Source organism: Salmo salar, chromosome 02 (genome assembly GCF_965601325.2).
Source record: "Salmo salar chromosome 02, fSalSal1, whole genome shotgun sequence".
Lineage (NCBI taxonomy): Eukaryota > Metazoa > Chordata > Actinopteri > Salmoniformes > Salmonidae > Salmo > Salmo salar.
Genome location: NC_138292.1, coordinates 63,771,978 through 63,797,248, shown reverse-complemented (window position 1 = coordinate 63,797,248; position 25,271 = coordinate 63,771,978). Strand labels below are relative to the sequence as shown.

At 42.5% G+C, this 25,271-nt stretch overlaps 1 protein-coding gene across 1 annotated transcript in view; it reads right to left on the bottom strand.

Annotated features, from left to right (window-relative positions):
- The window catches only part of LOC106588898 (xylosyltransferase 1), a 114,301-nt gene that overhangs the window by 22,084 nt on the left and 66,946 nt on the right, over positions 1-25,271 (bottom strand). Inside the window, exons 3-7 of the mRNA XM_045707323.2 lie at positions 22,938-23,110; positions 15,342-15,544; positions 8,547-8,627; positions 3,175-3,391; positions 2,749-2,925 (exon numbers count right to left, since the gene is read on the bottom strand). Coding sequence (XP_045563279.2) covers positions 2,749-2,925; positions 3,175-3,391; positions 8,547-8,627; positions 15,342-15,544; positions 22,938-23,110 — 851 coding nt within the window. The remainder of the gene's footprint in view (positions 1-2,748; positions 2,926-3,174; positions 3,392-8,546; positions 8,628-15,341; positions 15,545-22,937; positions 23,111-25,271) is intronic.

Genomic DNA, 25,271 nt, shown 5'->3' with positions numbered 1-25,271 from the left:
TGGAAGGAGGTGGAAAAAAAATGATAAGTAAGTGCTGATGTCAACAATGGCTAATTGGCGTATGTAAATGAGTTTTCTCTAGAAGATGGTGTGTGCAGTGTTTTCCACTAGCGCCGGCTGTCGGCTATACAGCCGATTACAGTCATTTTCAGCCAGGTACTTTTTCCACTTAAATGGCTTTTCAATTCGCTAGTCAGAAAAAAGTCTGCCGATCCCTCTCCCGCTAGAATGAACAATATGCATCCTCTAGCCATCTACTGATAGGACAGGCGCCTGTCAGTCACGAAGTGAGCGATGACAGGGAAACACCGCTGGTTTGACAGTCTGCTGTCTGCCCCGCCTCTTGGTACTTGGGTGTGTGTTGTGTGTTCTGTGGTTGCAGTCACATTTCTTTACACTACAGGTTGGTGGCACCTTAATTGGATAGAATGGTCTCGTGGTACGTACAGGAACAATAGGTAGGTTAGTAGAGAGAGAGTCTCACACTGGTCCAAAATATGATAAAAGAAAACAGATTGAATCGTTTTAAAAGCTATTGATACTTATATGGTATTTTTATATAGTATTTGTATATGGTATTTTCAAAATGATTAGATACACAGTAGTTCTATGGATTTAATCAAAGTGTTGACAATGGAGTAGTCAACTGCTGCTTTCTGTGTAGCAAAGCCCATGTTTAACACCTGCGTCCTTCTTCAATAATACCTGTATTACAGACCGCTGAGAAAATGCCTCTTGAAAGGAAGCTTGTAGCCTGTGGAAGTCAGCAGACTCTTACAGGATTCTTTGAAGGCTCACTGAAGGCAAACTGATTCTATTTTATTTATATCAGTGTTATTTCCTGACAGTTGCTGGTTGGAAATACAATCTAGCATTAGAATGTACCAGAGTCCACCAAAAATAGAGCTTGTTCGGCAAAAAAAAAGATATAATCTTAACACCCCTCCCCCAGCCCTGGGGAGCCTGGCTGGGGACTTTGTCTATTTGGCTGGCTACTCCATGTGCTTGTGGAAAACACTGTGTGAGTGGGGTGTTAGGATGATGGATGGATGAAGGGTAGAGGATATGATGAATAGTATTCTCTCTCTCCGTTTGTCTCTGTCTCTATGTCTTCCTTTATCTCTCTCTACGTCTGCCTCTCTCTTCATCTCTCTCCAACCCCTCTCTCTCCACCCCTCTCTCTTCATCTCTCTCTCTTTCTTCTTGTCTCTCTCTCCATCTCTCTCACACACACTCTTCATCTATCCCTCTCTCCCCATCCCCTGCTTCACGCTGACATGGGCAATGGTTGACAGTAGCTCATGAACATTTTGCCCTGCTCCCTCAATCTCCCTCTTTCCCTCACTCTCCTCTCTTCCTCTATATCTCCATCCCTTGCTTCTTGCTGTGGTTGACAGTAGCTCATAAGAACTCTCTCAGCAGCCTCCGCTGCTTGGCAGACACACAGCCAGTCCTTTCAGTTCCATACACCTCAGACAGGGAGGGGAAACTATTTACCCTCATCTCCTCCCGCACTGCGCACCTTGCTGTAAATTCCTAGTGTGAGAGAAAATCACAGCTCATAGGGCCCAGACCTGGCAACCCTTTACTTATCTGGCAACCGGTGGCATTCTCGCACCAGGGCCGCAACTGTGGAACTTGGCGGCGGTTCTCACGCCCCCTCACACGATTTATTAACCCAACTTTCACAGGTACAGTTCATTAGGTGAGAGAAATCAGAGGGTGGAAAGATGGTGGCGAGGTCCAGGATCTAGTTATGAAAGGTTCTCTGTTGTCTGTAACAGGTGAGACTTTTCCACCTCATCTCCTCTGTCCTGTCTTTCTTTCTTTCTCTCCTCTTTTTTTCCCCTTCTCACAGATCTGTCCGTTTCTTCACCGAAGCAGCACAACACCCCCACAGATTTATTATGAGGACTCCTCCACACCACACATAACCATTAGTAGGGACACTAGACACCCACTCCTACACCACAGATAGAACTAGATACGTGTCCAGTACTAGACACTACACGGTCCTCCTCAGTAAATTCTGAATCATGTGCAGCTTCTAGCCTAAATATAGCCTCTCTGTCAGTCTATACTAGAGCCTACTGAGCGTGGAAAAGCCACACTCAATAGGATATTAATTAAGTCCTATTAATACAGTGGACTGACTGGTAGGAGGTAGGAGGTCTGCACTGTGCCCAGTGTGTTCTGTATACTGTAATGAATCACACACACACACACACACACACACACACACACACACACACACACACACACACACACACACACACACACACACACACACACACACACACACACACACACGCACACACTGTTCCTAGGCATGTTATACTGTAATAATACTGTCAGTGTGCTCCAGCCATGCCAGAATTCCAGGGGAGAGCCAGAGAGCCAGAGTCAGGGTTGGCATTAGGGTTGGCAGCCAACAGGGCCAGACAGTAGACTAGGCAGAGGGCAGCAAGCTGGCATAGAGACTAGTTAGGTCAGCACTATGACTTTGGATGTATTCAAGTGTGTGTGTTTGAGAGAGAGAGAAAAGTGTGTGTGTGTGTGTGTGTGTGTGTGTGTGTGTGTGTGTGTGTGTGTGTGTGTGTGTGTGTGTGTGTGTGTGTGTGTGTGTATGATATGTGTGTGAGAAATGGAGAGAGAGAGAGAAATATGTGAAAGAGAGATGTGTGTGTTTATACTGTATTTGTATGTGTGTGTCTATGTTTTGTGTGTGTGTATGACACCATGTCTCACCTGGAAACGGTGAAAGTCGGCAGGTTTGAAGTCGTTGGGGGAGCAGCCGCACCAGTCCACTATGTGTTTGTACTGACACTTACAGCCCAGTTTCCTGTTCCAGTTCGTGATGCGCAGGTTGTTGTCCACCATGCTCTCACAGTGAGCACTGTTCTCCAGCACCGTATGGAAGAACGACTGAGGAGAGAGAGAAGAGAAGAAAAGAGAGAGTGGGTGAAGTGTAGTGTAGGCGGAGGAGAGGAGAATGAAGGATGACATGGACACCTGGAACACTAAACCACAAACATCTCCTGTTCCTCAAACCATCTCCTCCAAGCCCTTACGGAGTGTCCTTAGGACTGCTGTGTGTAGGTGTGTGTGTAGGTGTGTAGGTGTTTATCTCAGCGAGCAGAAGTATATAGTTGTGTGCAGTGTGTGTGTTCTTACCTCGGCAGGCAGCAGTGTGTAGGTATAGAAGCGCTTCATGTTGGTGACCAGGTCGTCTTGGGAGTTTATAACGTACTCCACGAACGGACGATTGAGCAGGAACCAATCAGAACCGCCGTCCACAGAAATGCCTTCTGGGATTTTGCGGTCGCCAAGTCGCCACATGTGGGTGTCGCACTCAAAGAAAAGCCGGTCCAGACCTTGTTTGCGGATAAACCTGGTTGACCGAAAACACACAAACATGGTTAAACCTATAGCGACCACAAACACACAACCACACAAACATGGTTAAACCTATAGCGACCACAAACACACAACCACACAAACATGGTTAAACCTATAGCGACCACAAACACACAACCACACAAACATGGTTAAACCTATAGCGACCACAAACACACAACCACACAAACATGGTTAAACCTATAGCGACCACAAACACACAACCACACAAACATGGTTAAACCTATAGCGACCACAAACACACAACCACACAAACATGGTTAAACCTATAGCGACCACAAACACACAACCACACAAACATGGTTAAACCTATAGCGACCACAAACACACAACCACACAAACATGGTTAAACCTATAGCGACCACAAACTCACAACCACACAAACATGGTTAAACCTATAGCGACCACAAACACACAACCACACAAACATGGTTAAACCTATAGCGACCACAACCACACAAACATGGTTAAACCTATAGCGACCACAAACACACAACCACACAAACATGGTTAAACCTATAGCGACCACAAACACACAACCACACAAACATGGTTAAACCTATAGCGACCACAAACACACAACCACACAAACATGGTTAAACCTATAGCGACCACAAACACACAACCACACAAACATGGTTAAACCTATAGCGACCACAAACACACAACCACACAAACATGGTTAAACCTATAGCGACCACAAACACACAACCACACAAACATGGTTAAGTTGGTTTCTTTTACACAAAACCACTAAGTTGATTTGATTTATATAAACTTATGTTACACTCAACTACATACACTTATTTTTGCTTAATTTGTCCTTTATTTAACCAGATGGTCTCTTGAGGAACCTCTTTTTCCAGAGACTGGGAGAAAGCAAGGCAAAAAAATCATTTTATAACATATAGAATGTATGGCAACATAGTCCATTTCTCACAGCTGCTGTATACAGCTGCTGTATACATCTCTGTGGTGACATGTTTATCAACATTTACAAACAAAGTTCCATATAGCCTAGTGGTTAGTGTATGTTCTGTTTGGAAAACATGATTGTATGTTCGATGTTCACCAATTTCCCTTCACGCTATACACTCAGTATACCCTGCCAGTAGCTTTGAGAGAGCATAGGGAGATAATAACATCCTATACATGTTTCCTAACAACGTGTGACTCATGTGAAGCACCAAGTGTTGCAGTAGGTGTCAAGTTCAGGTCAAACAGACTGTTTCACTAAGTCCTTGAAGGTCTTAAAGCCAGCTGCTATCCACCACAGAAACAAACTTGTATAACCTGTATACACCACCATTTGATTCCTATAGAAACAGCTACAGTGGGAAGGAAAAGTGTGGGATGAAAATTTATGTGAACCCTTTGAAATTATCTGGATTTCTGCATAAATTGGTCATCAAATTTGATCTGATCTTCATTTAAGTCACAACAATAGACAAACATAGCGTACTTAAACTAATATCACACAAATTATTGTATTTTTCTTGTCTATATTAAATACATAATTTAAACTTAAACTAGGTTGGAAAAAGTATGTAAACCCCTAGGCTAATGACTTCTCCAAAAGCTAATTGGAGTCAGGAGTCAGCTAACCTGGAGTCCAATCAATGAGAAGAGATTGGAGATGTTGCTTAGAGCTGCCTTGTCCTATAAAAACACTCACAAAATTTGCGTTTGCTATTCACAAGAAGCATTGCCTGATGTGAACCATGCCTCGAACTAAAGATATCTCAGAAGACCTAAGATGAAGAATTGTTGACTTGCAAAAAGCAGGAAAGGGTTACAAAAGTATCTCTAAAAGCCTTGATGATCATCAGTCCACGGTAAGACAAATTGTCTATACATGGAGAAAGTTCTGCACTGTTGCTACTCTCCCTAGGAGTGTCTATCCTGCAAAGATGACTGCAAGAGCACAGAGCAGAATGCTCAATGAGGTTAAGAAGAATCCTAGAGTGTCAGCTAAAGACAGAAATCAATGGAACATGCTAACATCTCTGATGCCGAGTCTACAATACATAAAACACTAAACAAGAATGTGTTCATGGGAGGACACCAGGGAAGAAGCCACCGCTGTCCAAAATAAACATTGCTGCACGTCTGAAGTTTGCAAAAGTGCACCTGGATGCTCCACAGGCTAAATATTCTGTGGATAGATGAAACAACAGTTGAGTTGTTTGGAAGGAACACACAACACTATGTGTGGAGGAAAAAAGGCACAGCACACCAACATCAAAACCTCATCCCAACTGTAAAGTATGGTGGAGGGAGCATCATGGTTTGGGGCTGCTTTGCTGCCTCAGGGCCTGGACAGCCTGCTATCATTGACGGAAAAATGAATTCCCAAGTTTATTAAGACATTTTGCAGGAGAATGTAAGGCTATCTGTCCGCCAATTGAAGCTCAACAGAAGTTGGGCGACGCAACAGGACAACGACCCAAAACACAGAAGTTAATCAACAACAGAAGGGTTTCAACTGAAGAAAATACACCTTCTTGAGTGGCCCAGTCAGAGTCCTGACCTCAACCCGATTGAGCTGCTGTGGCATGACCTCAAGAGAGCAGTTCACACCAGACAATCCAATAATATTGCTGAACTGAAACAGTTTTGTAAAGCGGAATGGTCCAAAATTCCTCCTGACCGCTGTGCAGGTCTGATCCGCAACTACAGAAAATGTTTGGCTGAGGTTATTGCTGCCAAAGGAGGGTCAACCAGTTATTACATCCAAGGGTTCACATACTTTTTCGACCCTGCACTGGGAATGTTTACACAGTTGTTTGTGTGTTATTAGTTTAAGCAGACTGTGTTTGTCTATTGTTGTGACCTAGATGAAGATCAGATCAATTTTTATGACCAATTTATGCAGAAATCCAGGTATTTCCAAAGGGTTCACATACTTTTTCTTGCCACTGTACATAGGAACAACCTTAGTTAATCCACTATCCATCCTATCTCATGCCAGTAGTGGTTTTATTCAGTCAAGCCTGTCTAACTCCTGGCACACACCCACACACGCACACACACACATACACACACACACATACACACAGACGCACACCATGGCACAGCACGACAGGCAGCCAGATTGTGATTGGTGTCAGTGTGTGTGTGTGAACCAGTGATTGGCATGTCATTAAGTAGCGTGATAGGGCATGGAGCGGGGCGGGGCAGGGCTGGCAGGCAGCACCTCGCGACGGCAACAAGGGAAGGTTAATTAATAAAGCTACAGATGGAGCCTAATTGGATTATGACTCAGTCACCGAGCTGGGGCAAGGAGGGTGTGTGTGTGTGTGTGTGTGTGTGTGTGACAGTGGAGGCTCCTCAGAGGAGGAAAGGGAGGACATCCTCCTCAGTGATATTTTTTTTTAAATAGTGAAATATTAAAAGTGATCCTTTTTTGATAAAACTATACTAAATATATTCACATGTCAACAAATAATTCATTAAAACACGCTGTTTTGCAATGAAGGTTTACAGTAGCCTCAATAGCACTCTGTAGGGTAGCACCATGGTGTATCTGGAGGACAGCTAGCTTCCGTCCTCCTCTTGGTACATTGACTTCAATACAAAACCTAGGAGGCTCATGGTCCCCCCCCCCCCTTCCATAGACACATTACTTATGACAACTTCCGGAGGACGTCCTCCAACTTATCAGAGCTCTTGCAGCATGAACTGATGTGTTGTCCACTCGTTTAAAGGATCAGAGAATGAATCTAGTACTGAACGCATAGGCTACAGCTAGCTAGCACTGCAGTGCATAAAATGTGGTGAGTAGTTGACTCAAAGAGAGAAAGACAATATTTGAACAGTTTTGAACAAATTGATTTCTTCAAAAATGAAGGAGAAGCAAGAGAGAGAGCTAGCTATATTTCATTATGTTTTTTTCACTTTCACTTTCACATACTTAGCTAGCGAATGCAGTTAGCTAGTTTAGCCTACTCAAACACCCGGCTCAAACAGAAAGTGATGTCATGTTAACCAGCTGGCTATGGCTATCCAACACTGGAACTTTTTCAAGTGAAGGTTAATTTATTGCCACCGGGGCCGCTGGTGTAACTGCTAAACTGTTTGCTGACTGTACACACAGTACTGCATGATTATAGCGGGTTTACTAACGCGTTAGTTCTAGTAGCTATGTTGACTAAGTTATGACGTTAGCTAAAATGGTGACAACGATGTAGGCTGTGTTTAACGGTTATGATATGAAGGTTAGGCTTGGAAAGGTTTTTTCGCCTGGTCACAACCAGTGTGATGCACTGAAGTCCACAAGCAAAGGGAACAGGTGAGAGGAGGAGAGCGTGTAGATACGAGAAGGAAGTGATCATGCTGTTTGTATGTGGCTGCTATGAAAGTGAACCGAGTCTGTTGAAAAATGTTACCTGAATTTTTCCAATAGAAAATCTTGTTTGCAACCGTTGGACTAATGATTACACCCTAGATCAGCTAGATGCAGGCAAGAATGTGCAAGGCGGTATTGAATGTGTCACTGTCTGTCGCCTTGATTACTCAAATTTCTCTCTCGACCTGTCCCTCACTCTCCAAGAGTGTGCAAAGCTGTCATCAAGGCAAAGGGTAGCTACTTGAAGAATCTCAAATATAAAATATATTTTGATATGTTTAACACTGTTTTGGTTACTACATGATTCCATATGGGTTATTTCATCATTTGATGTCTTCACTATTATTCTACAATGTAGAAAACAGTAAAAATAAAGAAAAACCCTGGAATGAGTAGGTGTGTCCAAACTTTTGACTGGTACTGTACGTTGCAAACTTTCATTCATAGGCTAGGTTGTAGCAACCTCATGATGGGTATAGGGGCAATTCGTGTATAATTTAGTAACCTAAACCTATCAATGTTACATTGAACTGGGTGAATGGAATATAAATGACAGTCATCCAATATGCTGTAATAGAAATAAGGCCATGCTCATAAAAAAAAATTGTTCTCCCTCATCTTAAAAGGCACCGACCACCACTGGTGTGTGAGAATGAGAATACGAATAAGTGAACGTGTTTTAATGTGTCTGTATCATGCTAGTGTGTGTGTGTGCGTGCGATCCCCTGTATGTGGGTGTGTATTTATCAGTGCGTGTGTGCGTGTGCTTGTTAGATCTCACCTGGCGTTGTCTCTGCCGTGGGACTTGATGAAGTTCATGTCTCTGTACTTGGACAGGAAGGCGACCAGCTGGCTGTTGGTTCTGTTAACGACAACCAGGAAGAGATTATTAGAAACCAACCAATCAGTGGAAACGACAGGCAGGAAGATCATAATTACCAACCAATCAAAGAGAGAGAGGTAGAAACCATATGCCATAGGGCAATACAACAGCTTTTCCCTGTCATCACTTTTCAAGGTTTGTCAAGGATATAAAGGGATAGTTGTTAAAGGGATAGTTCTCTATAAAAACCTAAGTATGCCAGCCATTTTCATGGACTCTCACTCATACAACCGCCACTCACTTTTATGCTCAGTTTGTTTTTGGGGTGAACTATTGCTTTAACGGAACATTTGATTATTCATTATTTAACTATCCACTATGATCAGGGCCCAGAGTTTTCCAGGACAGTTGGTCAGGAAAACGACTAACCCTAAGTACAAAGACAGTAAACATAACATCCATTTAACAGTTGGCTCAATAACCAACCCCACAGGCACTATACAATACAGCAGTCCAGTGGAGTCAAACCGTTTCTACGCAGCCCAGCCAGGCTAAAAGCTTCTCCTCTGCAGTGCAAGACATCATTGCCACAGTCAAAGGTATTCTCAACAATACAGATGTCTGCAGGGTGTAAAGCAGGGTAGGGGGAGGCTGTCTGGGACTTTAGATGACAGCTCAGTGTGCCTTTCTAAAAGAGCCTAAACTCTCCTAACAAAGCTGGGCTAGCGCAGGCTGAAGGGATGCATATTAATGCCATTTACTGATGAAGGAGCAATTTCACAGCCCCAAGGCTTTCCTTAGCAGATGTAGTGGAACACACACGCACGTGCGCACAAACACACACACACACACTGATGTTGTGTAGCCGAACACACACACACATGCACACACACAAACGCAGACAACACACACAGAGCATAGCACAGCGGGGGAAATCCAGGTCACAGCATAGATTTGCCAGAGTTGTGCCATTGTGCCTGAGTGGTCACACAGTCTGTCCAGTGGGTCTGGTTGGTTTGCTGACTGACTGTCTGCCCCCAGGGTGCACTCTCTGTCTCTCTGTCACTATCTGTCTGGGTGGATGGCATTCACACACACTGCGACCGTAGCCAGTACCACAGAATTACCAGCCAAGCCCATATCACAGCCCTGCAGTCACCCTTATACCAGCACCTTAAAGACACTCTACTACCCTGTTGGCATATGCCCCAATTGCACACTCTTAGCCAAATATACTTTACAATACTGTACTATACTGTGCATGTACTGTACTATAATGTACTATACTGTAATATACTGTACCTATACTATACTGTAATATGCTTTACTATACTGTAATGTACTGTACTATACTGTAATGTACTGTACTGTACTATACTGTACTATACTATACGGTACCTATACTGTAGCTATACTGTACTATACAGTAATATACTGTACTATACTGTAATGTACTATACTGTACGGTACTTATACTGTACTGTACGGTACCTATACTGTACTATACTGTACTGTACAGTACCTATACTGTACTATACTGTACTGTACAGTACCTATACTGTACTATACTGTACTGTATGGTACCTATACTGTACTGTAATGCACCTATACTGTACTATACTGTACGGTACCTATATTGTACTATACTGTACTGTACCTATACTGTACTATACTGTTCTGTACGGTACCTATACTGTACTATACTGTTCTGTAGTGTACCTATACTGTACGGTACATATACTGTACTATACTGTACTGTACCTATTTTTTTTTAAATATATATATATATATTTTTTTACCTTTATTTAACTAGGCAAGTCAGTTAAGAACAAATTCTTATTTCCAATGACGGCCTACACCGGCCAAACCCAGACAACGCTGGGCCAATTGTGATTCGCCCTATGGGACTCCCAATCACGGCCGGTTGTGATACAGCCTGGAATCGAAACAGGATGTCTGTAGTGACACCTCTAGCACTGAGATGCAGTGTCTTAGAATGTTGTGCTACTCGGGAGCCCTTTACCAAAGACTGTCCAGCTGCTCTACTGAAGACTAACCAGCTGCTTTACTAAATAATATATAACTGCTTTACTAAAGACTGTCCAGCTGCTCTACTAAAGACTAACCAGCAGCTTTACTAAAGACTATGCAGCTGCTTTACTAAAGACTATCCAGCTGCTTTACTAAAGACTATCCAGCTGCTTTACTAAAGACTATCCAGCTGCTTTACTAAAGACTATCCAGCTGCTTTTACTAAAGACTATCCAGCTGCTTTTACTAAAGACTATCCAGCTGCTTTTACTAAAGACTATCCAGCTGCTTTTACTAAAGACTATCCAGCTGCTTTTACTAAATACTATCCAGCTGCTTTACTAAAGACTATCCAGCTGCTTTACTAAAGACTATCCAGCTGCTTTACTAAAGACTATCCAGCTGCTTTACTAAAGACTATCCAGCTGCTTTACTAAAGACTATCCAGCTGCTTTACTAAAGACTATCCAGCTGCTTTACTAAAGACTATCCAGCTGCTTTACTAAAGACTATCCAGCTGCTTTTACTAAAGACTATCCAGCTGCTTTTACTAAAGACTATCCAGCTGCTTTTACTAAAGACTATCCAGCTGCTTTTACTAAATACTATCCAACTGCTTTACTAAAGGCTATCCAGCTGCTTTACTAAAGACTATCCAGCTGCTTTTACTAAAGACTATCCAGCTGCTTTACTAAAGACTATCCAGCTGCTTTACTAAAGACTATCCAGCTGCTTTACTAAAGACTATCCAGCTGCTTTACTAAAGACTATCCAGCTGCTTTACTAAAGACTATCCAGCTGCTTTACTAAAGACTATCCAGCTGCTTTACTAAAGACTATCCAGCTGCTTTACTAAAGACTATCCAGCTGCTTTTACTAAAGACTATCCAGCTGCTTTTACTAAAGACTATCCAGCTGATTTTACTAAAGACTATCCAGCTGCTTTACTAAAGACTATCCAGCTGCTTTTACTAAAGACTATCCAGCTGCTTTTACTAAAGACTATCCAGCTGATTTTACTAAAGACTATCCAGCTGCTTTACTAAAGACTATCCAGCTGCTTTTACTAAAGACTATCCAGCTGCTTTTACTAAAGACTATCCAGCTGCTTTACTAAATAATATATAACTTATTTGGTGGCAGGGTAGCCTAGTGGTTAGAGGGTTGGACTAGTAACCGAAAGGTTCCAAATCGAATCCCCGAGCTGACAAGGTAAAAATCTGTTGTTCTGCCCCAGAACAAGGCAGTTAACCCACTGTTCCTAGGCCGTCATTGAAAATAAGAATTTGTTCTTAACTGACTTGCCTAGTTAAATAAAGGTTCAATTTAAACCAGGGGGTTAGAAAAGAGGATAGAAGCAAGACAACACTGCCTGTCTTGAAGAGAAAAGCCTGGAAAGAGATCCTCGCTCTGGGACAAAACAACCATGTAACTTATCCCTCCCTCCTCCATCCCTCCCTCCTCCATCCCTCCATACCAGCCCCCCGGGCAGACACACAGACACCACCACTAGGGCGAGAGGGTATTTGGGCTGGGCCTTTCAGGCTCATCCATGTGGATGGGAGGACATTATCAGAGAATTAGACAGGGAATAATGCCTGTTTCTCTCCTACAGCCTTCAGCCTATACAGACACACTGATTACAACATAGCACCGGACCAGACCAGCATTGGTGCTCTATGGCTGTAGCATATTGTAGGGATTGTCCCTTCATTCCTTACACAGTATCAGTGGAGAAGATGACCATAGGGTGGATCATAGCCTGGTTTTTCTTTTAGTGAGGTACTATGACTGTAGCATAGACTGGTTGGCTTCATTCTACACTCACATGACAGTTGATTTGAACTGAATTGAAGAGGGCTGTCCAAGGCAAGTATAATTTCTCACATAGCTTTCTTCTTTTTGATTGTATCATTGTATGGCATTGTAGATGAGTAGGAGTGGATTGAGGGAGCGCATTGATGACCAGAGCGTTGTGGGTTGATGTATGTAAATATTGTCTAAATTAGGAAACTTGAGTCAAATCCAAGAAGTGGTCCAAAAAAGCACTTGCTAAGCAAAGATATTACTGTCTGCTATGCCAACATGTAACCCCTCTCTTTCCCCCTTCTCTTACTCACTCTCTTCTGTCTCTTCTATCACTCCCTCTCCCTCCATCTCTCTCCTGATGGGCCTATAAAAACCTCCAGTGTCAGCCCTTTCCTCCACCACATCACCGCCATGCAAATGAAGAGAAGAAGAGGAGACAGACAGGAAGAAACAGCTCATCAGCACACCACAAACACTTTCACTCACACAGTGACAGACGCAAGCATACACCCACATTATGCAAACACGGGCATACACAAGGCATTATGTGCGCACACACACACACGCACACACGCACACACACACACACACGCGCACACACACACACACACACACACACACACACACACACACACACACACACACACACACACACGCGCGCACACACACAAAAAAAAGCACGGGCGCACAGTTACACGCACACACACACACACTTGAGAGCACATAGACAGACAGACAAAAAGACAGAGACAGACACTGTCACTTTTATGATCGAGCATCAAAATCAGAACTATTCTCACTGTTCTCACACTATCCCATAATATCTACGACAAGCACATATCTACATGGCAACAGACTAAAAGTAAGCTCTTTCAGAAACCTAAATATTTCCCTGAACATTTCCCTGACAGGGTGAACACAAACAGCGGTGTCTCCTGAGCCTGTGTATATAAACCGTGTACATAAACCAACCACATGTGTTGGACTATAAAACAACACAGGGCAATCACCTCTTCCTTTATACCTTCCATCTTAGCTCTAGGTGTTGGACACACAAGGTCCAGTTTCCTTTTTCACAATGGCGATTACAGCAACTGGTGGCCATCTGGGGAAAGTATGTGATCGAAGTCTATGAGGGACTAATGACCTTGAGGTTCACAATGGTGTGTATGTGTGACACTCGTCCCTCGGTGGAATGAGTTTTAAACTCTTCTTCTTCTCTTCCCCTCCAGCATTCCAACTACCTCCACAGACAGGTGCAGGCCCTGGCCTCCCTCCCAACCACCTGGAGGATGGCTACCATCTGGGGCGGTGCCACACTCACTCACTCACACACACACACACACACACACACACACACACACACACACACACACACACACACACACACACACACACACACACACACACACACACACACACACACACACACACACACACACACACACACAACCACCTGTTGGGAAGTCAATACATATTGACCTAGGGGCAATTAACATGTAATCAGTTCATCATGTAACCTATTCAACTGAGTAAGTAAGCCAGGAGAGGGATTGGAATTCAGGGGGAACAAATGTGTAATCACCTTAAGAAGAACAGGAGATCTACTGTGATTGATCTATTTAAGTTGTTTACACGGTTCTTTGTTGTAATTCTGCAGTGATTGTGACAGTATGGATTCCCTGAGGGCCTATGGGGTTATATAGCTGTGTGTCTACTGTCTGACAGCTATTCAGATGGAATTTAATACTGTATGCATCTCTGAACTGTAAATTATAATTACACAACAAAGGACTATCAATCTCTCAATATTTTTTTTTATCCATAACATGACCAAACTGGTGTTGAAAGTGTTCAGTTCTGTAATGTCAGAGTTCTTTCATGTCAGGTCACACAGGGACGTGAGCATGTGAAGCAGTATTTCTTCTCTGTCTGACTCCTGGCCACTCAACCCTAACCAGCTTGACTGCTTCGAAGGAGAAGTGGCCCAAAACATCCTGCAACACCAAGATGTTCCATTAAAACCAATTTGCTGTCAACACAGCTGCTGCTCCTTCCGTACTTTAACATAGACAGTGCATTCGGAAAGTATTCAGACCCCTTGACTTTTTTCACATTTTGTTACATTACAGCCTTATTCTAAAATGGAATAAATAAATAAAAAATCTTCATCAGTCTACACACAATACCCCATAATGACAAAGTAAAAACAGGTTTAGATATTTTTGCTAATTTATCACAAATAAAAAACAGAAATACCTTATTTACATAACTATTCTGTCCTTTTGCTATGAGACTAAATATTTAGCTCAGGTGCATCCTGTTTCCATTGATCATCCTTGACATGTTTCTACAACTTCATTGTACATGATTTAGAAAGACACACACCTGTCTATATAAGGTCCCACAGTTGATAGTGCATGTCAGAGCAAAAAACAGAAAAAAATGGGAAAAACTCCCAAATACAGGTGTGCCAAGCTTGTAGTGTCATACCCAAGAAGACATGAAGCTGTAACCGCTGCCAAATGTGCTACAACAAAGTACTGAGTAAAGGGTCTGAATACTGAATACATTTGCAAAAATTTCTAAAAACCTGTTTTTACTTTTTCATTATGGGGTATTGTGTGTAGATTGATGAGGGGAAAAAATGTAATCCTTTTTAGAATAAGGCTGTAATGTAACAAAATGCGGAAGTCAAGGGGTCTGAATACTTTCCGAGTGCACAGTAGGTGAACTATCTGGAAAACCTTGCCCCTCCACCCAAGTCACGTGATGGGGTAGTCTGCAGCGCTGAAGTTAATGAAGAAGTCCCAGCTCCAGTCGGTCATGGTGACCAGGTCTGACATGCTGCTAGCCTCTACCCCCCACCATCCTAACCCTCACCCCCCCCCCGTCACCTCCTTCCCCAGTCACCTGATGGGGTAGTCTGCAGCGCTGAGGTTGATGAAGAAGTCCCAGCTCCAGTCGGTCATGGTGATGAGGTCTGCCATGCTGCGGAGGTACATGGTGAGCAGGCTGGCACCGCCCCAAATGGTAGCCATCCTCCAGGGCGTCACCCTCACGTTGGGGTACTGGGAGGCCAGGGCCTGCACCTGTCTGTGAAGGTAGTTGGAGCGCTGGAGGGGGAGAGAAGAGGAAGAGTTTAAAACGTGTCTAACTCATTCCACGGAGGGCCAAGTGTCTGCAGGTTTTTGCTACACCCTTGGACTTGATTGATGAATTAAGGTCACTGGTTAGTAAGGAACTCCCCTCACCTGGTTATCTAGGTCTTAATTGAAAGGAAAATCCAGAAATCAGCAGAAACTAGGCCCTCCATGGAATGAGTTTGACACCCCTGGTTTAAGACAATATCCTACGTATAGGATAAGGGTATAGACCAGGGCTCTCCAACCCTGTTCCTGGAGAGCTACCGTCCTGTAGGTTTTCACTCCAACCCCAATCTAGCACACCTGATTCCAGGGACAGTCCTTGACGTTCTGCCACCATAGGCAAGACCAAAAAATAGACGTCTATGATTGGTGATCCGGACAGGATCAAAAACCAAAGTCTGTGGATGTGGAAATCAAGGCTGGTCCGGAACGGCACCAAAATAATATGTCCAAAAGGCGTCTGCATCGGGCTATGATTACTGAGGTGTAGCCTACAGTGTTGCCTGAAATTGAATTTTATGAATGTCCATCTATGTGGTAAGCCTACCACTTGTAGAACATCAAAGAACGACGTTCGGACAGGACCAAAAAAAGACATCCAAAAGACAACGGCTCGTGCTTACTGGGGTGTAGCCTACCATGTCGGCCAGCAATGGAATTTTATGAATGCCAATCCATGGTAGGCCTACAGTTTGTAAAACAGGCCATTGCATTGGCTTTATTAGTGCTGAATCCTGTGACGAATCAATTTGGCTATTTATGCTCTGAATTTCAATTAGTAGCTTCCAAACTTTATCAGGAGTTATCACAAACCTATTTGCAACGTGTTTACACAACGGGAAACACAGAAGTACTTCTTTTTCGATATGATCAGCTTGTCAAAAATGGACAGATACAAACTTGAAACCACTGATCATGACAATGTGGTGAAACTCCTGGACAACAGTTGTGATTCCATATTGTCCATCTTACTTTGACCTGTCCAGTTTTTAGGACATGTCGTTTGTTAACATGACAGCTCCTTTTTTATTTGATTGAGTACCATTTAGGTCAGGCTATTTGACCGGAGAAACGTACATGAGGTAAAAAGTGTCCGTTTCATTACATTGTCATACATTTTATCTCCACCCTGTGGGCTATAGAAGGCCACATTACATTTTGTACCATATTCTATATCTGCTACGTTATGTTAGATCATTTTTTTGATTGAACGTTGTTGGAGCGCTGCAGAGATGCATCTCTCCAACAGCACCCTGGAGAGGCGCAGTGGGAATAGACAAGCAAAATATTTGACAAAGTGGGCACTGCTTATCAAAGGGTGGCATCAGCGCTCACCTAAAAAGGCAATTTGCCAATTGGTTGAAAGAATTTGTCATTGTTTTTGGGCAGAATTATGTGAGGTTTTATTTGTTGTTATTGAAGTTGCGTCTTGGTCAGTTTAGCTCAGAAAATGCCGCCCTCGTCAATCTGCAGCCATAGGCTGGTCTATATGTATATAGTAGTAGTGTGAGGTGGTAGATTGTAGTCTATAGGCTGGTCTATATGTATATAGTAGTAGTGTGAGGTGGTAGATGGTAGTCTATAGGCTGGTCTATATGTATATAGTAGTAGTGTGAGGTGGTAGATTGTAGTCTATAGGCTGGTCTATATGTATATAGTAGTAGTGTGAGGTGTGGTAGATGGTAGTCTATAGGCTGGTCTATATGTATATAGTAGTAGTGTGAGGTGGTAGATGGTAGTCTATAGGCTGGTCTATATGTATATAGTAGTAGTGTGAGGTGGTAGATTGTAGTCTATAGGCTGGTCTATATGTATATAGTAGTAGTGTGAGGTGTGGTAGATGGTAGTCTATAGGCTGGTCTATATGTATATAGTAGTAGTGTGAGGTGGTAGATGGTAGTCTATAGTCTGGTCTATATGTATATAGTAGTAGTGTGAGGTGGTAGATGGTAGTCTATAGTCTTACCTGGTCTATATGTATATAGTAGTAGTGTGAGATGGTAGATGGTAGTCTATAGGCTGGTCTATATGTATATAGTAGTAGTGTGAGGTGGTAGATTGTAGTCTATAGGCTGGTCTATATGTATATAGTAGTAGTGTGAGGTGTGGTAGATGGTAGTCTATAGGCTGGTCTATATGTATATAGTAGTAGTGTGAGGTGGTAGATGGTAGTCTATAGGCTGGTCTATATGTATATTGTAGTAGTGTGAGGTGGTAGATGGTAGTCTATAGGCTGGTCTATATGTATATAGTAGTAGTGTGAGGTGGTAGATGGTAGTCTATAGTCTTACCTGGTCTATATGTATATAGTAGTAGTGTGAGGTGGTAGATGGTAGTCTATAGGCTGGTCTATATGTATATAGTAGTAGTGTGAGGTGGTAGATGGTAGTCTATAGTTTTACCTGGTCTATATGTATATAGTAGTAGTGTGAGGTGGTAGATGGTAGTCTATAGTCTGGTCTATATGTATATAGTAGTAGTGTGAGGTATGGTAGATGGTAGTCTATAGTCTTACCTGGTCTATATGTATATAGTAGTAGTGTGAGGTGGTAGATGGTAGTCTATAGGCTGGTCTATATGTATATAGTAGTAGTGTGAGGTGGTAGATGGTAGTCTATAGGCTGGTCTATATGTATATAGTAGTAGTGTGAGGTGGTAGATGGTAGTCTATAGGCTGGTCTATATGTATATAGTAGTAGTGTGAGGTGGTAGATGGTAGTCTATAGGCTGGTCTATATGTATATAGTAGTAGTGTGAGGTGTGGTAGATGGTAGTCTATAGGCTGGTCTATATGTATATAGTAGTAGTGTGAGGTGGTAGATGGTAGTCTATAGGCTGGTCTATATGTATATAGTAGTAGTGTGAGGTGGTAGATGGTAGTCTATAGGCTGGTCTATATGTATATAGTAGTAGTGTGAGGTGATAGATGGTAGTCTATAGGCTGGTCTATATGTATATAGTAGTAGTGTCAGGTGTGGTAGATGGTGGTCTATAGGCTGGTCTATATGTATATAGTAGTAGTGTGAGGTGGTAGATGGTAGTCTATAGTCTTACCTGGTCTATATGTATATAGTAGTAGTGTGAGGTGGTAGATGGTAGTCTATAGTCTTACCTGGTCTATATGTATATAGTAGTAGTGTGAGGTGGTAGATGGTAGTCTATAGGCTGGTCTATATGTATATAGTAGTAGTGTGAGGTGGTAGATGGTAGTCTATAGTCTTACCTGGTCTATATGTATATAGTAGTAGTGTGAGGTGGTAGATGGTAGTCTATAGGCTGATCTATATGTATATAGTAGTAGTGTGAGGTGTGGTAGATGGTAGTCTATAGTCTTACCTGGTCTATATGTATATAGTAGTAGTGTGAGGTGTGGTAGATGGTAGTCTATAGTCTTACCTGGTCTATATGTATATAGTAGTAGTGTGAGGTGGTAGATGGTAGTCTATAGTCTTACCTGGTCTATATGTATATAGTAGTAGTGTGAGGTGGTAGATGGTAGTCTATAGTCTGGTCTATATGTATATAGTAGTAGTGTGAGGTGGTAGATGGTAGTCTATAGGCTGGTCTATATGTATATAGTAGTAGTGTGAGGTGGTAGATGGTAGTCTATAGTCTGGTCTATATGTATATAGTAGTAGTGTCAGGTGTGGTAGATGGTGGTCTATAGGCTGGTCTATATGTATATATTAGTAGTGTGAGGTGTGGTAGATGGTAGTCTATAGGCTGGTCTATATGTATATAGTAGTAGTGTGAGGTGGTAGATGGTAGTCTATAGTCTTACCTGGTCTATATGTATATAGTAGTAGTGTGAGGTGGTAGATGGTAGTCTATAGGCTGGTCTATATGTATATAGTAGTAGTGTGAGGTGGTAGATGGTAGTCTATAGGCTGGTCTATATGTATATAGTAGTAGTGTGAGGTGGTAGATGGTAGTCTATAGGCTGGTCTATATGTATATAGTAGTAGTGTCAGGTGTGGTAGATGGTGGTCTATAGGCTGGTCTATATGTATATAGTAGTAGTGTGAGGTGGTAGATGGTAGTCTATAGTCTTACCTGGTCTATATGTATATAGTAGTAGTGTGAGGTGGTAGATGGTAGTCTATAGGCTGATCTATATGTATATAGTAGTAGTGTGAGGTGTGGTAGATGGTGGTCTATAGGCTGGTCTATATGTATATAGTAGTAGTGTGAGGTGGTAGATGGTAGTCTATAGTCTTACCTGGTCTATATGTATATAGTAGTAGTGTGAGGTGGTAGATGGTAGTCTATAGTCTGGTCTATATGTATATAGTAGTAGTGTGAGGTGGTAGATGGTGGTCTATAGGCTGGTCTATATGTATATAGTAGTAGTGTGAGGTGGTAGATGGTAGTCTATAGTCTGGTCTATATGTATATAGTAGTAGTGTGAGGTGGTAGATGGTAGTCTATAGGCTGGTCTATATGTATATAGTAGTAGTGTGAGGTGGTAGATGGTAGTCTATAGTCTTACCTGGTCTATATGTATATAGTAGTAGTGTGAGGTGGTAGATGGTAGTCTATAGTCTAACCTGGTCTATATGTATATAGTAGTAGTGTGAGGTGGTAGATGGTAGTCTATAGTCTTACCTGGTCTATATGTATATAGTAGTAGTGTGAGGTGGTAGATGGTAGTCTATAGTCTGGTCTATATGTATATAGTAGTAGTGTGAGGTGGTAGATGGTAGTCTATAGTCTGGTCTATATGTATATAGTGGTAGTGTGAGGTGGTAGATGGTAGTCTATAGGCTGGTCTATATGTATATAGTAGTAGTGTGAGGTGGTAGATGGTAGTCTATAGGCTGGTCTATATGTATATAGTAGTAGTGTGAGGTGTGGTAGATGGTAGTCTATAGTCTTACCTGGTCTATATGTATATAGTAGTAGTGTGAGGTGGTAGATGGTAGTCTATAGGCTGGTCTATATGTATATAGTAGTAGTGTGAGGTGGTAGATGGTAGTCTATAGTCTGGTCTATATGTATATAGTGGTAGTGTGAGGTGGTAGATGGTAGTCTATAGGCTGGTCTATATGTATATAGTAGTAGTGTGAGGTGGTAGATGGTAGTCTATAGGCTGGTCTATATGTATATAGTAGTAGTGTGAGGTGTGGTAGATGGTAGTCTATAGTCTTACCTGGTCTATATGTATATAGTAGTAGTGTGAGGTGGTAGATGGTAGTCTATAGGCTGATCTATATGTATATATTAGTAGTGTGAGGTGGTAGATGGTAGTCTATAGGCTGGTCTATATGTATATAGTGGTAGTGTGAGGTGGTAGATGGTAGTCTATAGGCTGGTCTATATGTATATAGTGGTAGTGTGAGGTGGTAGATGGTAGTCTATAGGCTGGTCTATATGTATATAGTAGTAGTGTCAGGTGTGGTAGATGGTAGTCTATAGGCTGGTCTATATGTATATAGTAGTAGTGTGAGGTGGTAGATGGTAGTCTATAGGCTGGTCTATATGTATATAGTAGTAGTGTCAGGTGTGGTAGATGGTAGTCTATAGTCTTACCTGGTCTATATGTATATTGTAGTAGTGTGAGGTGGTAGATGGTAGTCTATAGTCTTACCTGGTCTATATGTATATAGTAGTAGTGTGAGGTGGTAGATGGTAGTCTATAGGCTGGTCTATATGTATATAGTAGTAGTGTGAGGTGGTAGATGGTAGTCTATAGTCTTACCTGGTCTATATGTATATTGTAGTAGTGTGAGGTGGTAGATGGTAGTCTATAGTCTGGTCTATATGTATATAGTAGTAGTGTGAGGTGGTAGATGGTAGTCTATAGTCTTACCTGGTCTATATGTATATAGTAGTAGTGTGAGGTGGTAGATGGTAGTCTATAGGCTGGTCTATATGTATATAGTGGTAGTGTGAGGTGGTAGATGGTAGTCTATAGGCTGGTCTATATGCATATAGTAGTAGTGTGAGGTGGTAGATGGTAGTCTATAGGCTGGTCTATATGTATATAGTGGTAGTGTGAGGTGGTAGATGGTAGTCTATAGGCTGGTCTATATGTATATAGTAGTAGTGTGAGGTGGTAGATGGTAGTCTATAGGCTGGTCTATATGTATATAGTAGTAGTGTGAGGTGGTAGATGGTAGTCTATAGGCTGGTCTATATGTATATAGTAGTAGTGTGAGGTGTGGTAGATGGTAGTCTATAGTCTGGTCTATATGTATATAGTAGTAGTGTGAGGTGTGGTAGATGGTAGTCTATAGTCTTACCTGGTCTATATGTATATAGTAGTAGTGTGAGGTGGTAGATGGTAGTCTATAGTCTTACCTGGTCTATATGTATATAGTAGTAGTGTGAGGTGGTAGATGGTAGTCTATAGGCTGATCTATATGTATATATTAGTAGTGTGAGGTGGTAGATGGTAGTCTATAGGCTGGTCTATATGTATATAGTAGTAGTGTGAGGTGTGGTAGATGGTAGTCTATAGTCTGGTCTATATGTATATAGTAGTAGTGTGAGGTGGTAGATGGTAGTCTATAGTCTGGTCTATATGTATATTGTAGTAGTGTGAGGTGGTAGATGGTAGTCTATAGTCTTACCTGGTCTATATGTATATAGTAGTAGTGTGAGGTGTGGTAGATGGTAGTCTATAGTCTTACCTGGTCTATATGTATATAGTAGTAGTGTGAGGTGGTAGATGGTAGTCTATAGTCTTACCTGGTCTATATGTATATAGTAGTAGTGTGAGGTGTGGTAGATGGTAGTCTATAGTCTTACCTGGTCTATATGTATATAGTAGTAGTGTGAGGTGTGGTAGATGGTAGTCTATAGGCTGGTCTATATGTATATAGTAGTAGTGTGAGGTGGTAGATGGTAGTCTATAGGCTGGTCTATATGTATATAGTAGTAGTGTGAGATGGTAGATGGTAGTCTATAGTCTTACCTGGTCTATATGTATATAGTAGTAGTGTGAGGTGTGGTAGATGGTAGTCTATAGGCTGGTCTATATGTATATAGTAGTAGTGTGAGGTGGTAGATGGTAGTCTATAGGCTGGTCTATATGTATATAGTAGTAGTGTGAGGTGTGGTAGATGGTAGTCTATAGGCTGGTCTATATGTATATAGTAGTAGTGTGAGGTGTGGTAGATGGTAGTCTATAGTCTTACCTGGTCTATATGTATATAGTAATAGTGTGAGGTGGTAGATGGTAGTCTATAGGCTGGTCTATATGTATATAGTAGTAGTGTGAGGTGTGGTAGATGGTAGTCTATAGTCTGGTCTATATGTATATAGTAGTAGTGTGAGGTGGTAGATGGTAGTCTATAGGCTGGTCTATATGTATATAGTAGTAGTGTGAGGTGTGGTAGATGGTAGTCTATAGTCTTACCTGGTCTATATGTATATAGTAGTAGTGTGAGGTGTGGTAGATGGCCTTGAAAAGTCTCTGGAACTGTCGTGAGGCTCTGCCGTGGACCACCAGGACGAAGGCTATCCTGACGGGGGCCGACGGCGGGCCCTCTGACGAGTCCTCCTCCCACGCCACGTTGGCATTGGCCTTACCTGAACAACACAATGATACCGTACAGAGACAGGTTGTTAGTCATTCATACAGAGAATAAAACATGTACCTGTATCTATAACTCTCTTACGAGTCTTCCTCCCAGACGCTGGCAATGGCCTTACGTGGAAGTAATAACACACACATTAGGTTTCATCGTCTATACTTCATACACTGGAAGGTATACTGAACATGTGGCGCAGTAACTCCAAAGTTACTGTACTGTTACTGTGCATACTATGAAGAAGAAGAAGACTAGCAAGGCAACAAGATAGGAATAGGAATCCTAGAACCATTCCTTTGGGTTTGGGGTGGTGTTCACTTGATAGTGTGTCATCATTGCTCTGTACCACACTCCCAGAATAACACTTGGAAGTAAGTAGACAATGACTATTCCAACTCACAACCACACAATCAAACAATTCCAGCTCTCTCCAGAAACCATTCAAAAAGCCACACGGATTCATATAGTGGTTTCTTTCATTCTAATAGTAAACGCCTTAAAAAAATGATTTCCACTCAGCGCCTCTCTCTTGGTCTTGTATTGTGTTCTCCATCAGCAAATAAGTACTCGGGGAATACAATCCAGCACCATTATCACATATGGTGGTTGTTTTGTGTTCACAGGGCCAATGGAATTACAGGAAACACAGAGCTTTATTGAGACGTTATGTTTGTTGACGACAGAGAGGACAAGGTTGTTCAGGAGATAATGGCAGTAATCTGGTCCTCTGTGTTGTGAGGGAAGGGGACTTGGTTTCCCAGAGTGCAGTGGTGGACAATGTCACGGCTCACTACGGTCCCTGGATGGGCAGAAAAGAGGGGAGAAGATGGTGGGTGCTTTCACCCTCTTAGGGTGGGCTGTCCCTGAGGTAAAAAGGCTACAAGGTGCCCCTCCCGGTTCTTCCCTGTGTCTACAGCAGCGGGGGACGTGGTAAGTGTTTCAACCCCCTTAGGGTATGCTGTCCCAGGGGTAAAAAGATCAGCCCCTCCCCTTCTGGCTCTTTCTTCCCTGTGTCTGGATAAGCTAGGCTCTTACTGCTGTCCTGCAATTATCTCAATTGAAGGGCAGGCATGCTCCCGTGACAGACATGCTCCCGTGACTCCAATTGGCCATGCCTTCTGTCCATCACTCAATCAGCCAATTCCCCCCAAGGATTATAATTTTATTCATAGTTTGGTTACTATGAATCCTGCCTATTCATATGGTGTTCTGAATGTGAATGTGGTTGGAAAAGTGTTGAGTGTGTGTGTGTGTGTGTGTGTGTGTGTGTGTGTGAAAGATGGAGCGTGTGTGTGTCTGTGTGTATGTTACTATGAAGCCTGGCTGTGCCTATGGGATATTGAATGTGAATGTGGTTGTAAAAGTGTGAGTGTGTGTGTGTGTGTGTGTGAAAGATGGAGCGTGTGTGTGTCTGTGTGTATGTTACTATGAAGCCTGGCTGTGCCTATGGGATATTGAATGTGAATGTGGTTGTAAATGTGTGAATGTGTGTGTGTGTGTGTGTGTGTGTGTGTGTGTGTGTGTGTGTGTGTGTGTGTGTGTGTGTGTGTGTGTGTGTGTGTGTGTGTGTGTGTGTGTGTGAAAGACGGAGCGTGTGTGTGTGTCTGTGTGTATGTTACTATGAAGCCTGGCTGTGCCTATGGGATATTGAATGTGGTTGTAAAAGTGTGAGTGTGTGTGTGTGTGTGTGTGAAAGACGGAGCGTGTGTGTGTCTGTGTGTATGTTACTATGAAGCCTGGCTGTGCCTATGGGATATTGAATGTGAATGTGGTTGTAAAAGTGTGAGTGTGTGTGTGTGTGTGTGTGTGTGAAAGACGGAGCGTGTGTGTGTCTGTGTGTATGTTACTATGAAGCCTGGCTGTGCCTATGGGATATTGAATGTGAATGTGGTTGTAAAAGTGTGAGTGTGTGTGTGTGTGTGTGTGTGTGTGTGTGTGTGAAAGACGGAGCGTGTGTGTGTCTGTGTGTATGTTACTATGAAGCCTGGCTGTGCCTATGGGATATTGAATGTGAATGTGGTCGGTTGCAAATGACTATAATTACTAGAATGGACATTCCCCATTCAAGTCAATGGATCTGTGATTGGTTATACGATTTCTATGGTTGGTTCGCTGGTTGGTTAGTTAGTTGACAGTGTTGGGTGAAAATGTTTCTGGAG